Genomic DNA, 16,650 nt, shown 5'->3' on the forward strand with positions numbered 1-16,650 from the left:
TTCTGCTCCTGAGCCCCTGAAGCAAAAACATCAGCATGTGGTCACTGGGAGTGGTGATTGACAGTTCTGCAAATCCACTTAAATCAAATAGCATATTTCAAATATCTCCCGGCCTCTTTAGATGTCACTTCTCTTTGAGGTCCATGGAACTACATCTGTTGTCCATGACATGCTGGTTGCAGTCATTCTATCTTGCAAATTGGATACACAATTAGCTGGATGGTAGGAGGCAGAGGGTAATAGTGGAAGGATTCTTGTCAGTTTGGAGGCCTGTGACTAGTGGAGTGCCTCAGGGGTCCGTGCTGGGCGTGTTGCTGTTTGTTATCTACATCAATGATTTGGATGAGAATGTTCAAGGCATTATTAGTAAGTTTGCAGACAACACTAAAATAGATGGTATTTTGGACAATGAGGAAGGTTATCAGAAATTGTAGCAGGACCTCGATCAAGTGGGGGAGTGGGCCAAGAAATGGCAGGTCTTGCATTTTGGAAAGTCAAATTACTATCAGAGTTTGGTGAATGGTGTGGCTTTAAGGAGTGTAATGGAACAGAGGGAACCTTGGGATTCAGGTGCACAGTTCTCTGAAAGTAGAGTCATGGGTAGACAGGGCAGTGAAGAAGGCTTCTGACGTACTGGCTTTCATCAGTCAGGGCATTGAGTACAGAAATTGAGACGTTGTGTTGCAGTTGTACAGGACGTTGGTGAGGCTGCAATTGGAGTATTGTGTACAGTTTTGGTCACCTTGCTGTGGGAAGGAAGTTATTAAACTAGAAAAATTGAACAAATTTACAAGCATGTTGCCAATAGCCTGATTTATAGGCAGAGGTTGGACAAACAGGATTTTTTTCTTTAGAGTGTAGGAGACTGAGGGGGCTCTTATAAAAGTGTATAAAATCGTAAGAGGCACAAATAGGGTGAATGCACTCAGTCATTTTCCCAGTGTTGGGGAATTGAAGATTGAAGGGCAGTTTAAGGTTAGAGAGGAAAGAGGGAACCTGGAAGCACCTTTTTTACATAGAGGGTTGTACACCTGTGTAATGAGCTGCCAGTGGATGTGATTGAGGTGGGTACATTAACAACATTTAAAAGGCACTTGGACATATACATGGATAGGAAAGGTTTAAAAGGCCAAGTGCAGGGAAATGGGGTTAGTGTTGATGGACACTTTGGTTGGCTTGGACCAGTTTGGTTAGAAGGCCTGCCTCCATGCTGTAGGCCTCTATGACTCTATCTTAGTTGAGAATAATTTATGAACTGCAATACGTAATAAAAAAAACATAAAATAGTACAGTAAATTATTAAAAAGGTTATGTGCATCACTCCAATGCAGATATCAACTGCAATACAGACATGATACATTGATTTATTTTCTTTTGTGAAGTAATTTTTTTATAAGTCTTTTTTTCAGCTCAAATGGACTGGCAATTAACTGTCAGAACATCTTGTATTTTGCAGCACAGTTATACCTCTTCAGTTCATTTAATGAGGCATTGCTTCTTTAGAGCATTATTTACTAACTTTTGTTTGAAACATAGCTTTTAGTCCATTGTAAGTTTAAAAAAAAAGGTAGGGCAGAAGTCAGGCAGTTGATCTGATTGTGACTTTGATACGTCAAGAATGGGTTATAATTACTCCAGTTCGGATTCAGTCGGGTCAAATTTGGATGTCCAGGTTTATTGTTTTGATTGGCAGGAACAGGATACTGATTGAGGATGGTCAGCCATGATCATAATGAATGGTGGTGCTGGTTCAAAGGGCAGAATGGCCTACTCCTGCACCTATTGTCTATTGTGTTTATCTCTACATATTGTGTGCTGGTTGTTTATACAGTGGCTGAAATGGAAACCACAAAGTAATACTCCCAGTGCAGTACAAGTACATCACAGGTTGACCTGAATAATCAAGATATTATAATTTCAAACTATTATTTGAGTACCATTTTTAGGCAATTCTTTGAATTTCAAGTGTTTCAAAAATTCTACATGTAGATTTGTGTGATTGAAAACTTTCATTCTAAAATCCATAAAGCACATTGAGTCTTAAGTAAAAGTTCAATCAAAGTATTTGGTTTCAATAAAAAGTGTTGAACAATTATATCTTATTGTGGGATTTACAACCTCATCAGCCAGCTTAGTTTAAGTCTGGAATACCTTTAGTTAGTTACTAAGCATATGGAAAGTTATTTAAAACCAAATCAGACACAGAACACAACTTAGTGCCTTTTAAAGTACAACACTTTTAAATGTAGTGCACAACATAAATCAGCTGCTTGTCTATTTTTTATGTCCAATTATGAACTAATTGTTAATGACAGAATTAAAATTTTTTTTAATGATTCAGTACAAATCATGTGTTTACAATCCAACTACAGACCTTTTTGCATTTGTATGTGCTTCTGTAAATCCATTAACGAATGAGCAGGATGTTCCTAGGAATAAACAGAAAAAAGGGGAAGGGAATAAGTATTTCTCCTTGGAGCACCAAATGTCATCTTGTAGAAAAATTGCTTTCTGTACCAATTATTTTCAAGAGGTTTAACTTTCTACACAGGGAATCTAAAACAGTAGAGTGGAGTTCATATACACATACTGCTGACTTCTGCATTTAATCTGTAGTTCCTGCTAATTATGGAATCTGAGACCAGAATAAAGAGCTAAGGCCAGTGCTACATGTGTCAAAATTTGCATGAATGAACTCTAACTCCAATTACGTTTCCAAAAAAAAATGATGACCGAGGAACAGATCTACAATTTTGAAGACAATTTAAATAACATGTTCTGTAATTGAAAGATATATGGGTCACTTCAGCTTTAAAGTTTTGTTATTCCTCACGTCACACTTTGTAATCATCTGAGCTCACTTCTTTTCTTTGATTTCCTTAATTGAAATAAAGAAACATTATTCAACTTTTTTTTTCGCAGTTGCTGTTAATAATTTGAGAGCACCATGAGTGGGATTTTGAAGAGGAAGTTTGAAGATGTTGAAGGAGCCTCACCATGTTCATCTGTCAGGGAGTCAGATGATGAGATCTCTGAAAGTGAAAGTGCAGAAAGTGGTGACAGTGTGAACCCATCCACTTCCAGCCATTTTACTCGTAAGTCTGTTTTTTTTAAATTTACTGTGTTACAATAAAAATGTAAATTGTTGCATTTGTTAAGTGCTGTATTTTCAGGGACTGCTGCTGCCATATAATATATAGTCTATATTGCAATTGTGGCCGTAGGAACCTGCTGGGTATCTTGGGCACACTGCCACTAATTCTTTTCATAGAACATAGAACTTACAGCGCAGTACAAGCCCTTTGTCCCTCGATGTTGCGCCAACCTATGATATTAATCCGATGCCCATCTCACTACGCCGTTCCGTTATTATCCACATCCATTTGCAATGCCCATTTAAATGCCCTTACCATTGGCAGTTCCACACCCCTACTACTCTCTAAGTAAAGAAACTACCTCTAATATCTGCCTAAATCTGTCACCCCTCAATTTAAAGCTATGTCCCCTCGTGTAGCCTTCATTATTCGAGGAAAAAGGCTCTCACTGTCCACCCTACCTAACCCTCTGATTATCTTATACGTCTCGATTAAATCACCTCTCAACTTTCTTCTCTCCAACGAAAATAGCCTCACTTCTCTCAGCCTTTCCTCGTAATAACTTTCTTCCATACCAGGCAACATTCTAGTAAATATGGAACAAGTGGAGAGTGTCAAGCTCCTGGGAATGGTCATCCCCAACAAGCTTTCTAGGACTTTTCATGTGGATGCACTGGTTGCAAAGGCCCAACAACATCTCTTCTTCCTCAGGCAGCTGAGGAAATTTAACATGACAGCGAATATCCTTGCCAACATTTATAGGTGCACTATAGAGAGCATTCTGTCTGGATTTATCACTACCTGGTATGGCAACTGTACCCTTCAAGATCGGAGACGGTTACAGAGAGTGGTGAACTTGGCTTGGACAATCACAAAGGCCAACCTCCCATCTATAGAATCCATCTACAAGACCTGCTGTCAAGGAAAGGCCGCCAGCATTCTTAAAGATTCATCCCACCCTGGCAATGTTTTTCTATAACCTCTACCATCGGGGAGAAGGTACAGAAGCCTGAACACACACACCAGCCGTTTTCAAAACAGTTTCTATTCTACTGTTGTTCGAATACAGAATGGACTCACAAGCTCTTAACATTTACCTGTACCTGTGTTTTTGTTTTTGCTCCTGTTTACCAATTATTTACTTAACTATGTTACTTAATTCTGTGATCTGCCTGTATTGCTCACAAGACAAAGCTTTTCACTCAGTCAACGCGACAATAAAATCAATTCAATTCAAATCCCCTGAACCCTTTCCAAAGCTTCCACATCCTTACTATAATGCTGTGACCAGAACTGCACACAATACTCCAGGTGCGGCCTTACCAGCATCTTGTACAGCTGAAGCATGACCTCGTGGCTCTGAAACTCAATCCCCCTGCCAATAAACAGCAACACTTCTTAACAACCCTATTAACCCGGGTGGCACCTTTCAGGGATTTATGCATCTAGACACAAATCTTTCTGTTCATGTACACTGCCAAGGATTTTACCATTAGCTCAGTACTCTGTATTCCTTTGATACTTGTCTATATTACTCATGGTATTTGGGGAAGGATGTCTACATGAAGATTCAGCAGAAAATAGGATTGGTCTTGATGAATAGAATTAATGTGATGATTAATAGCTAGTTACATTTCATCTGAAATGCATGAGATTTCTGTATAAAATCCCAAGCTATCCTTCAGAGTAAGTAGATGTTTTGACTAGTGACTAAAATATTCTGGTACACAACTTCCAGACAAACTAAAATACTTCGAGGAGAAAGTGAGGTCTGCAGATGCTGGAGATCAGAGCTGAAAATGTGTTGCTAGAAAAGCGCAGCAGGTCAGGCAGCATCCAAGGAACAGGAACTTCGACGTTTATGCCCGAAACGTCGAATTTCCTGTTCCTTGGATCCTGCCTGACCTGCTGCGCTTTTCCAGCAAACTAAAATACTTGTAAGCCCCACCCAGGAACAGTCCTTTGTATCTTAATGGATAGAGCTTGTTAGATGAAGTTGTTGGCCCTTTCAGGTGCTAATTGTATTATGGAACATTTGCTTCTAAGTTTTTTTTCTGATTACTAAATTTCTTAAAAATTTGCTTGTATTAGATAAAGTAGGTTTACCAATGCACCATCTCTCCCAAGTCTCTGACTCTCTAAATAGCTGCTGACTTCACTGGGTTAGAAATCAGCTACTTGACAGTCATTCAGATACAGATTATTGCTATACTGGAAACATGATCTCCTGATTAACTTTTGCACACAATTTTCTGTGGCATTGATTTTTTTTCACATGGGTAATCTTTAGTTTTCTCAAGAAATGACCAAGAAGTTTGTTGTGATCAAAAATAGATAATATTTTCCTTTTTTAAAGTTTAGTGAGGTATACTCCCATGTTATCCTTCCACTCTGACACTTATTCTTATGGATAACCTCAACCTTTTGTCAGGTTCCATCGTAGACAGTAAGCTGATTATGCTGTTTTAGTACTTTGTCTTCTGATCATCTGAATCGGTAGTATCAAGAGTCCGCTGCTTATACTGGATAGTTGTGATGTCCAAAATGTTCATTGACCAGAATTTAAAATGCACCAGAAAGCCAATTAATAATTCCTTCAGTCTTGTGAAATCAGTAGTATCATGAGATCTCAACCAGGAAGAGTAGTTTGACACTAAATTAATTAATCTTGGGTGGTGTATCTTTTTTGTTGGATTCAGCAAACATGTTTCTGAGATTTGTAAGGATTTCCTTATTTTGAGTAAAGTTGTATTGATGATGGCATTTGCTTCTGAGTTGGTTTTCGTTCTTCAACATTACGTAGAATTTTAAGAGTGATATATTTTTTTTGCTTCTAAGTCAAAAATATTGCTTTTGGCTTGGTGATGAACACCTACTCCAATTGTATTGATCTCTGAATTTTAAGACTACGCTCTGCATTCCTTTAATTTTAAGTAGTGTTCCGCCTGCACTATACAATTCTCTGTCAGCAGCGTTTGAAGTTTCATTCTCTTCAAACATGTTTTATTTTCAGGTAATTCAGTAGTGTTTCCCCATTGTCAAGTTTGAAATGAGTTGGAAGTCAGACCTGGTTCAAATGAGTCTTAGAATCATAGAATCCCAACAGTGTGACCAAGCAGGCCATTCAGCTCATCAAGTCCACGCCAACCCTCCAAAGCGCATCGCACTCTGACCTAGCGCCCTTACCCTGTCTTTGTAATCCTGCATTTCCTTTGGCTAATTCACTTAGCCTACACATTCCTGGACATTCTAGGTGAGTTGGCATGGCTGGTCCACCAAACCTGCATATCTTTGCCTTGTATGGATAGTTCTTCTTTAAGGCTAGACTGCCAATCGCGTTATAGCAAATTCATGTTAACAAAACGCATATTGTAGCAGAATGACCTATAGGAGGAAGCCCATACAGACACTGAGAGAATGTGCAAACTCCACACAGGCAGTCGCTCAAGGGTGGAATCAAACCTGGGTCCCTGGTGTTGTGAAGCAGCAGTGTTAACCACTGATAGCCCCCTGCTATCCCTCGCCAAGCCCCCTGCTATCCCTAGCCTAAGTTTAGTTGCTTCTTCTAAAGGTGGCATAACATCATATAAAGATTTTTTTCCAATAAATGTTTCCTGTTATTCTAGGTTTTCTTATGAAAATGCTTGCTATGACTTATTTTTAGCTCTTTATGCAAGGAAATTCTGTGATTCAACTGTTTAAAACTTGTGTACATTCTTTGGAAATACTTGCTTTTTATTTACAGAAGTTGCATTGGGATGTTAAAACTGAATGTTATTTCTCCTTGTGTTTTCTTTCAACTCCACACATGGATGTGAGTTCTAGCATCAAAGTATTTTAACATGTTTTGATTTGGAATATCATGAGATGCTTCCATGTTTTGTGCTTCAGAATGTTGGCAAAGTCAGATGATCATCTGGTGTTAGGTTGGCTTTCTGTTATCCTCATTCTCTAGTGCTGTTTTGGATATTTAACGTATACCAATATTTGGATAGCGCTTCCCAGCATAAGATCCTCCTTTTGATTGTAATATCTCTGAAAGAAATGAATCAGTATTTCCAAAAACACTTCTGTCTTGAATTAGTTCTGATTGTAAATCACCATAATCCCACAATGCTGGTAAGGTATAAAGACCATTAATAAAGTTGTCTCCTCGAAACTGTATTCTTATTAAATCCTGCTTGCTTCATTATATGATTGGTACTTAATAACAAGTAATTGTTAGATATTCTTAGAATATTGACAAAAATATTCAATTCATTCTAAATATGATCTGCTACTAAAACTACAGAACAAAGAAAGCTACCTGAAAACTTCTGTTTTCAAAATTTTTATTAAATTTCTATTAATTAAAATTGGAGACTGTGTTTCAGAATTATCATTCAGAAAAAGTCATTTTTAAACATTTTAAAGATTATTGAAGTGTTTTAAAATTGAGAAGGAACTGTTTTATTTCCTCCCATAATGGAAGAATTTGCCCTTTTTCCTTTTCATCTTAGCTGTTTCATGACTTTTTCAACAAAGGATAGCTTGACTCCTCTAAGCTGCTTCAATACAATTGCACTATTTTAAATTGAAACAAAATTAAGTTGTGCTCTTATCACATTTTTAAGAATAGTTTTGTATGCACATTCGATTTCTTTTTCAAAACACTGATCTTTAATGACCTGTTCAGTTTTTTCTCAGACTAATTAGTTGATGCATACTGCCATTTTGGTGGGGTTTTTTGTAAAAGGTGTCCTTTTTAAAAGTATTTTCTGGAGCGGTTTCTATAATTTTAATCGTTTATAACAATCCTTGTTCATCAAATAAAGCAATTTAAGCTGCCTTTTGGCTTCTCTTAAATATAAGAATCTTCATTCTTCCCTGAAGGGATTTACTTACTTTGTGTGCCTGATAAGTACCTGAAGTTTATGATCCACAATTTTTCCCTTGTAGCTTTAGTGAGACTCTTTGTGATCTTCAGAAGCATTTTTAGTTTTTCTTTCATTATTTCTCACTGATTTGCAGACTTAGTTGTGTTATTGCTCTGCAGCCATCTTTAACTGTTGATTGTCTGCGTTCACGGAAGCTGACAGGCCCTATGTACTTCTAAGCTGCTGGATACTGAATTGTTGAATGCAGTTTTCTGACTGGATTTTGTTTTCCCTTTTCTTCCTTGAATGACTGAGACTTCTGCAGAATTGAAGATTTCTTCAGGCCAGGTTGTTTTACAGAATGCATATGCTCTTAGTTATGCGATAATTTCCGAGAGCAGTTTTGCAAGCTTGCTGTATGTTATGGCTGTGTCCACCAGAACAGTCTGGAGCATCTTGCATAGATTCACAAGACCATAGATAAAGGAGTAGAATTAGGCTGCTTGGCACATCGCATCTGCTCTGCCATGTGATTGTGGCTGAGTTTCTCAACCCCATTTACCTGCCTTTTCCCTGGAAGACTTGTTCCCCTTTCTGATTAACAACTTATCTATTTCTGTCTTAAAGACATTCAGTGACACAGCCTCCACAGCCTTCTGTTGAAATGAATCACAGCAACCAATCCTCCTCCTCCATATTAGTCTAAGTTACTGATACCAATTGGAGATGAATGTTCACATGAAGCCTTTGGAAGAAGATAGGCTCAATCTTGAAAAATAGCACAAAATCTGATGTACATGAGACTCGTTTTTTCAAGCTGTCATTATAAGTAAGGACACAGTACTCCTAACTACTAAAGCATTTTGTTGCACAATTTAGAGACCGCTGAATAACTAGGATGCAGGTTAACTCCTCCCACAAACAGTCTTGATGGGTGGAGCTTACTTAATGATGTTAGTTAACTGTTTCAGGTACTAAAGGCCTTATGAAAATTTCACAGTTGCCCATTAGCACTACAGTTGCAAAGGATCAGTGTGAGTAACTGACTGGTCTCACCCTCAGTCTCTGCCTGAATTCTGTCAGGAAAACGTCGGTGATTCAGGGCCAGTAAGTCTATCACGTGCACAAGGTATTCACTGATTGTGTGTATCCCAGGATGTTGCGGTGCCCCTAACGGAAGTACTTGTACCTAGGATAAACATGAGTGACGTACTGGAGAGAAAAGGAGGGTAGTTGATGTTGTACCATTGTTTGAAAAATATTGTAAGGAGAAGCCTGGAAATTATAAACCCATGAGGCTGACATTGGTGATTGGTAAATTATACAGTCATGGAGATGTACAGCATGGAAACGGACCCTTTGGTCCAACTTGTCCACGCCGACCGATATCCTAACCTAATCTAGTAATATTTGCCAGCCTTGGCCTATATCCCTCCAAATCTTTCCTATTCATATACTCATCCAAACACTTTTTAAATGTTGTAATTGTGTCAGCTTCCACCACTTCCTCTAGTAGCCCATTCCATACACACTCCACCCTCTGCATGAAAAAGTTGTCCCTTAGATCCCTTTTAAATCTGTTCCCTCTCACCTTAAACCTATGCCCTGTAGCTCTGGACTCCCCCACCCCAGGAAAGAAAAACTCATATATTTAGCCTATCCATGCCCCTCATGATTTTATAAACCTCTATAAGGTCAGTCCTTAGCCTCCGAAGCTCCAGGGAAAAAAGCCCCAGTCTATTCAGCCTCTCCCTATAGTTCAAATCTTCCAATCCTGGCAACATCCTTGTAAACCTTTTCTGAACCCTTTCAAGTTTCACAACATCCTTCTGATAGGAAGGACACCAGTATATCATGCAATGTTGCAAAAGTGGCTGATAACAGTCCTATACAGCCTCAACATTCCCTCCCAATTCCTATACGCAATACTCTGACCAATAAAGGGAAGCATATCAAACACCGCCTTCACTATCCTATCTACCGATTAGTCTGTTTTCAAGGAACTATGAACGTGCACTCCAAGGTCTCTTTGTTCAGCAACACTCCCTGGGACCTTATCATTAAGTGTATAAGTCTTGCTAAATTTGCGTTTCCAAAATGTGGCACCTCACATTTATCTAAATTATACTCCATCTGCCACTGCTCAGCCCATTGGCCCTCTGATCAAGACCCTGTTGTAATCTGTGATAACCTCCTTTGCTGTCCACTCCTCCTCCAATTTTGGTGTCATCCGCAAACTTACTAACTATAACCTATGTTCACATCCTAGTCATTTATATGAATGATGAAAAGTAGAGGACCCAGCACCGATCCTTGTGATACTCCATTGGTCTCACTGGATTTTTTTTTCTCCATCCTCCATCTTGGATTACCCAGAATCCATTTTTTCTGGGAGACAGGATTTGAAGAGGAGAGGATTTATTAGGGATAGTCAACATGCTTTCATGTGAGGAAAATGATGTATCAAACTTGATTGAGTCTTTTTGGGGAAGTAACCTCAGTGGGAAAAGTAAAATCTCCACCACCACCCTCTGCTGTCTTCCTTTTGAGCCAGTTCTGTATCTAGATGGCTAGTTCTCCCTGTATTCCATGAGATCTAACCTTGCTAATCAATCTCCCAGTGGGAACCTTGTCAAACGCCTTACTGAAGTCCATATGGATCACATCCACCACTCTGCCCTCATCAATCCTCTTTGTTACTTCTTCAAGAAACTCAATCAAGTTTGAGAGACATAATTTCCCACTCACAAAGACATGCTGACTATCCCTAATAAATCTTTACCTTTTCAAATGCAGGTAAATCCTGTCCCTCAGGATTCCCTCCGACAACTTGCCCACCACCAGTCTATAGTTCCCTGGCTTTCCCTTACCACCTTTCTTAAATAGTGGTACCACATTTGCCAACCTCCAGTCTTCTGGCACCTCACCTGTGACTATCGATGATACAAATATCTCAGCTGGGGGCCCAGCAATCACTTCCCTCGCTTCCCATAGAGTTCTAATGTACACCTGATCAGTCTCCTATCACAATCGATTGCATTAGAGCCAGTCTCGATACCTGAAACTTGGCTGTTCGTGCTACATTCCCCTGAGAGTTCATCACCCCCTACATTTTTGAAAACAGCACACTTGGTTGAAATGGGGATAGCCACAGAAGACTTCTTCACTACCTGCCTACCTCTCCCACCTTTTCCTGGAGTTAATCCATCTATCTGACTGTATCTGGAGCTTTTCTCCCTTACTGTAACTGCCATCCATCACACCCCCTTGCTCTTGTAAATTCCTCATTGCCTCTAACTATCGCTCCAACTGATGCATTCGATCTAATCGGATTCGTAACTAAAGACATTTACTGCAGACATTATCCTCAGTAACAGGTAAACTATCCCTAAACTCTCACATCTGACAAGATGAGTATGTCACTTTACTGAAGGCCATTTTTGCTCCTTCACAATGTACAGACCCAGAAAGTAGCACCATCCTTGTGCTTTTTTTTTGAAAAATAAACTGCTCCAGGCTAACTTACTACTTATGGCTTATATTTTTGAACTTTAATCAAGAGACAGATATCAATAAAACTTTTAATCAAGAAAGAACCCACTCTACTCACTATTGTAGATTTACAGCAAGCTACACTTAAAAACTATTCACTTGTCTGTTCCTGTGCTGTGATCTCTTCCACACAGGTTCCTCCAAGATCATTTGTGAATTTCACAGTTTAAGTTTTCCTAGACACACTCTGATGTCCAACAGTACATGAATTCAAACACCAAGGCAGTAACTGTGCAGAATCACTGCTGTGCCAGGTAGCAGAGTGGGGGTTCTCGTTTTCTCTCTCCCTCTCTCTCTCTCTCTCTCTCCCTCTCTCTCTCTCTCTCTCTCTCTCTCCCTCTCCCTCTCTCTCTCTCTCTCCCTCTCTCTCTCTCTCTCTCTCTCTCTCTCTCTCTCTCTCTCTCTCTCTCTCCCCCTCTCCCTCCCCCTCTCCCCCCCCCCCTCCCTCCCCCCCCTCCCTCTCTCTCTCCCTGAGGCAATCATCTCCAACACCTAAAATACCTGAAAAAAAGGTGCAGCTCTTACAGCTAGATTTTTTTCGACATCCTCCATCTTTGATTACCCAAAATCCTTTTTGTCTGGAAGACAGGATTTACGTGCACTTGAAGAGGACAGAATTGATTAGGGATAGTCAGCATGATTTCATGTGAGGAAAATTGTGTGTCTCAAATTTGATGGAGTTTTATTTTGGGGAAGTAACCAAAAAGATTAATGAAGGCAGAATAATAGATATTGTATGTCGACAATGGACTTTCGATAAGTCTTTGTCAAGGTTCTGCGTGGGAGACTAATTAGTAAGGTTAGATCACATGGGAAAGGGATGACCTTACCAATTCGATATAAAATTGGCTCGATAGAAGGAGACAGAAAGTGGTGGTGGAGGGTTGTTTTTCGGACTGGAGACTTGTGGCCAGCAGTATTTCACAGGAATTGGTACCGGGTCCACTTTTGTTTGTCTTTTATATAAATGATTTGGATGAGAATGTCAGCGGCATAGTCAGTAAGTTTGCAGATGACACCAAAATTGGTGGTATATAGACAGTGAAGAAAGTTATTTAAAATTAAATCGAGATCTTGCTCAATTGGATCAATGGGCTGAGGAGTGGAAGATGGAGTTTAATTTGAATAAATGAGAGGAATTGCATTTTGATAATCCAAACAAATTCAGGACTTAAACAGTTAATGCTAAGGCCCTGAGTAGCGACCCAGGGGTTCAGTACATAATGCTTTAAATTTGTGTCACAGGTAGACAAGATGGTTAAGAAGGCATTTAGCATGCTTGGTTCCATTGCTGAGACCTTTGAGTGTAGCAGTTGGGACATCATATTGAGGCTGTATTGGATGTTGGTGAGACCTCTGGAAAGGCTGGAACCTTTTTCACTAGAGCTTAGGAGGTTGAGGTTTATAAAATCTTGAGGGGCATAGATAAGGAGAAGGAAAAGATCTTCTCCCTAGGATGGGAGAGTACAAATCTAGGGGGCATATTTTTAACATGGGAGGAGATTCAAAAAAGGATATAAGGGGCAATTTCTTTCACACAGAGAATAGTTTGTGTATGGAATGAACGGCCAGAGAAAGTGATGGATGCAAGTAGATGTGGACCTTTTAAAAGTCGTTTGGATAAGTTCATGAATAGGAAAGGTTTGAAGGAATATGGGCCAAGCACAGGCAGATGGGTTTAGTTTAGTTTGGGAATATTGTCGACGTTGACTGGTTGAACTGAAGAGTCTGTTTCCATGCTGTACAATTTCATGACTTTATGGTATCAGTACTGCCAGTGGAAGGTTTATTTTGGGATTCATATGATGTCCATTGACAATGAAATTTGGGTACTCTGCACCTTGGCAACCACCAGGGCAGTATGCTGTAGTTAGTTTTCTGGCACGGTTTTGGGTATTGAGACCGAAACATCTTAAGGAGTTAGCTTTTCAAAAGAGCTGACATATGCAATTGGGCTAAATTGTCTCTTCCGATGCCATATGTTGGATGATTCTACATTGTAGATTCTATGCGCTATTGCATCATCAAAGCAAGTTAAAATAATCTTCTGTAAATGATGGTATAGGAAGTAAACCTCCTACATCATGGATGGAACTACATACTATACATGCGATCAGTCAATAATCTAGTCACATGAAAGGTTATTTTAACTAGCAGCAATAGTGTCAAATGTGTGGTAAGGGAGAATAGTCTGGAAACATGATTAACCAATCCAATTTATACTACTTACTCATGGACTCTGGAAAGACCTTTTCCTTTCCTTTCTGCTTAATTGGCCACTTAATTATATGGGTGAAATTATTTTGAATTTTTGTGTTCTTCCAAGTCACGTGGTGATGCTTGCCATGCCCTACGTACCAATGGATCATAGGGTGTGAATCACATAAGTTCCTCAGTTCTATGATCGTTGGTATTGTAGTATTCTGATGATAATATTGAACTTGCAGTAAAGGCATTGCAGGTTCTTATTCTGTCATGGCAAGTTATGAAATAAAATTTTACTTGTGGATTGGAACCAGGAAAATGTCCATGAAGTTACTGGTTTACTACCATCCTGTCGGAAAGCGAATGTATCACCACACTGGTCTGACCTACATATGCCTCAAATATTGAGGTTGATTCCTAATCGCCTCAAATAATATAGCAAATAAACCATTTCTTAAATAAATATTACTCATTATATTGTCCAGCATCACTTTCGGGGCTGTGACTAGGTCAATGTTATCCACAGGGAAAAAAAATAGAACTGTTCTTGGCGGGAAACAGAAACCAAATCAGAAATTGTTGGGAAAATGCAGCGAGAAATTCAGTAATCCTCTGGACCCAAAATATTAACAGTGTTATCCACATCCTGAGAATCATTATTCACTTTAGATCACCAAATGTGGGCCAAGTTATGTAAGACATTCAGTACACTCTCATTTCTTTTACACTAACATGTGGCAACTAGAGAGTTAAAACAGTTCAGGACCTTCTACACAAAGTCTGGTACCTTTTGTGAACAGAGCAAGCAATGACATGACTCCACAATCAATTAGTAAACATTTCAGACCTATTGTGGTATATAAAATTTAAACCAGAAAATGTAAGTTAGAACATGTTATTTAATTGAGTGCTGTAAAGACTGTTTCTTGTTTTCTGTATTTTTGATTGTGGACTAAAATGGAAAAGGTCTGTTTTTAAAATAAAAGATTGTGGAAGGAATTGCTGCACTTCATGTAACTACTCATTATGAGCTGTATTTGTATTATTGCTTTGCTGGCAGTTGGTTCAGGTGAGATAAGATGACATTGTACTCTGAGTGTGTGTGCAAAGAGTGATTCGTCTGAGGACAAATAGCCGACTGGTTTGTGCAAATGTGGCCAGTTGTGGACACCAGAAGTCATCAGCCTGATGACAAGTGTTGGCTCCCAGACAGGTGAACAGCTTGGGGAGAAGCCTCTGTGCTGCTGGAAATACAGGTTCTGAGTTTCTGTCTGATTGCAGTGGAGCTCAAAGAAAGCCAATTATTTTAACCGACCAGTTGCTGTAAGCTGCTGACTTAAACCAGTAAGAAAAAAATTCTAATTAGTATACCACTCACCTTGTGCCTCCTGCAAAGATGTGAAAGAATCGAGAGAAAGGGGATAGAAGGACAGAAGGTCTTGAGAAGTTAAAAAAAATCATCATATGGAAGCCTGCAGACTAGGATTATTGAATTTTGTTTCTCAGATATTTATTTTCCCCCTTCCGACAATACCATTTTATTTTTTGTTTGCTGTGGCTGTATGTGTGTAAACACTTAAAAAGAGGATTAGAATTTCAATTAGTAGAGCTGTGCATTGGTAGTTCATAGTTAAGTTCTGACCATAGGTAAACACATCTATTTGTAATAAACAGTAGCTCATGTTAAGTACAGGAACCTGGTCAGTGTTTTCTGTTAACGTGATTTCATCAGACAGGTAATTTGGAGATTTGGTATGCTTATTAAATCATTATCTTTTGTGATGACGCTGGAAACAGGGAGCTTGAGACTCAACGCACTTTCCCCAAGTGGGTTATACTAAGACCAAATCTGCTATTGGAAACAAATGACAGCAAGGGAAAGTAAGAGGATTAAGAGATTGAGAGGAGACAGAGACAATATTTTTTCAAAGCCTTTAAGTTTCCAACAATAATTGAAATCAAACGAATGAGTCTGAGTAGTAAATTATGTTTGCTGCAAAGTTGCTGTTTGGTAGTAATACTTCTGTGTTATTAAAACTTGAATAGACAAGTTCTAACCTTTTCTAGAAAGTAAATACTGCAAAGTCATGTCCTTCCTTGCATGTAAACGCCAAAGGCCTCAAGATACAAGTGAATAAAGTGGATGGATTTAGGAGGAACCTGCATAACAAATGAGGGAGAAATGGCTGTAAGTTTATGGTGAGAGGATTGAATGAAGAAGTGGGAGCAGGCTCATCTGGAACATAAACACTGCCAGTACCTGCTGATGGGACCAAATGGCCTGTTTCTGTCCAGTATACTCTATGTAATTATAACATACAGAGGAGTAGCACAATGCAAGCACAACTTCCTGATTCCTTTGGGGATGGTGTGTAGACATCTGAAGCCTCTATCTGATTTATTCCATAATAATGATATAAGGAAATAATGGAGTTTGTAAGAAAAGCCCAGCAATAATCATGTGAAGATGTACAGACTGGAGAAGTCAGATGAACCAAGGTAGTCTAGATGAGGAGTTCACAACATGTTTTTGGGATTGATATTAGAACAGCATGCTCTGGAGCCAACCAGAGAGCTGACCTGGTTCTGTGTGCAGAATTAATAAATGTCTAATGCTGAAGGCACTTCTAAGCAGCAATAACTATAATATGACTGAATTTTATGTTGGGTTTGAGTGAGAGATAAGTAGTTGCAAGGCTTTCCCTATTCCTGAGATGCTGCCTAACCTGCTGTGCTTTAACCAGCAACACATTTTCAGCTGTGATCTCCAGCATCTGCAGACCTCATTTTTTACTTGAACTTAAGAAAGACGTATTATGAGGCATGAAAGCAGAGTTGGCTAAAGTAAGGCAAGTTATGTTAAAGGACGGGTTAATGGAGGTGTGGTGGTACCTGCGATGAAGTTAGGGTTAAGGTGATATTTCAGGAATAGATGAGAATAG

The 16,650-nt window shown here is 39.2% G+C and overlaps 1 protein-coding gene across 2 annotated transcripts in view; it reads left to right on the plus strand.

The window, feature by feature from the left end:
* The window catches only part of csrnp3 (cysteine-serine-rich nuclear protein 3), a 232,307-nt gene that overhangs the window by 180,736 nt on the left and 34,921 nt on the right, over positions 1-16,650 (plus strand). For both annotated transcript variants that reach the window (XM_060827868.1, XM_060827869.1), the window contains one exon: positions 2,923-3,095. In XM_060827868.1, the coding sequence (XP_060683851.1) occupies positions 2,948-3,095 (148 nt within the window). In that variant the 5' untranslated portion in view covers positions 2,923-2,947. The remainder of the gene's footprint in view (positions 1-2,922; positions 3,096-16,650) is intronic.

The sequence above is a fragment of the Hemiscyllium ocellatum genome, chromosome 7 (assembly GCF_020745735.1).
Source record: "Hemiscyllium ocellatum isolate sHemOce1 chromosome 7, sHemOce1.pat.X.cur, whole genome shotgun sequence".
Taxonomy (NCBI): Eukaryota; Metazoa; Chordata; class Chondrichthyes; order Orectolobiformes; family Hemiscylliidae; genus Hemiscyllium; species Hemiscyllium ocellatum.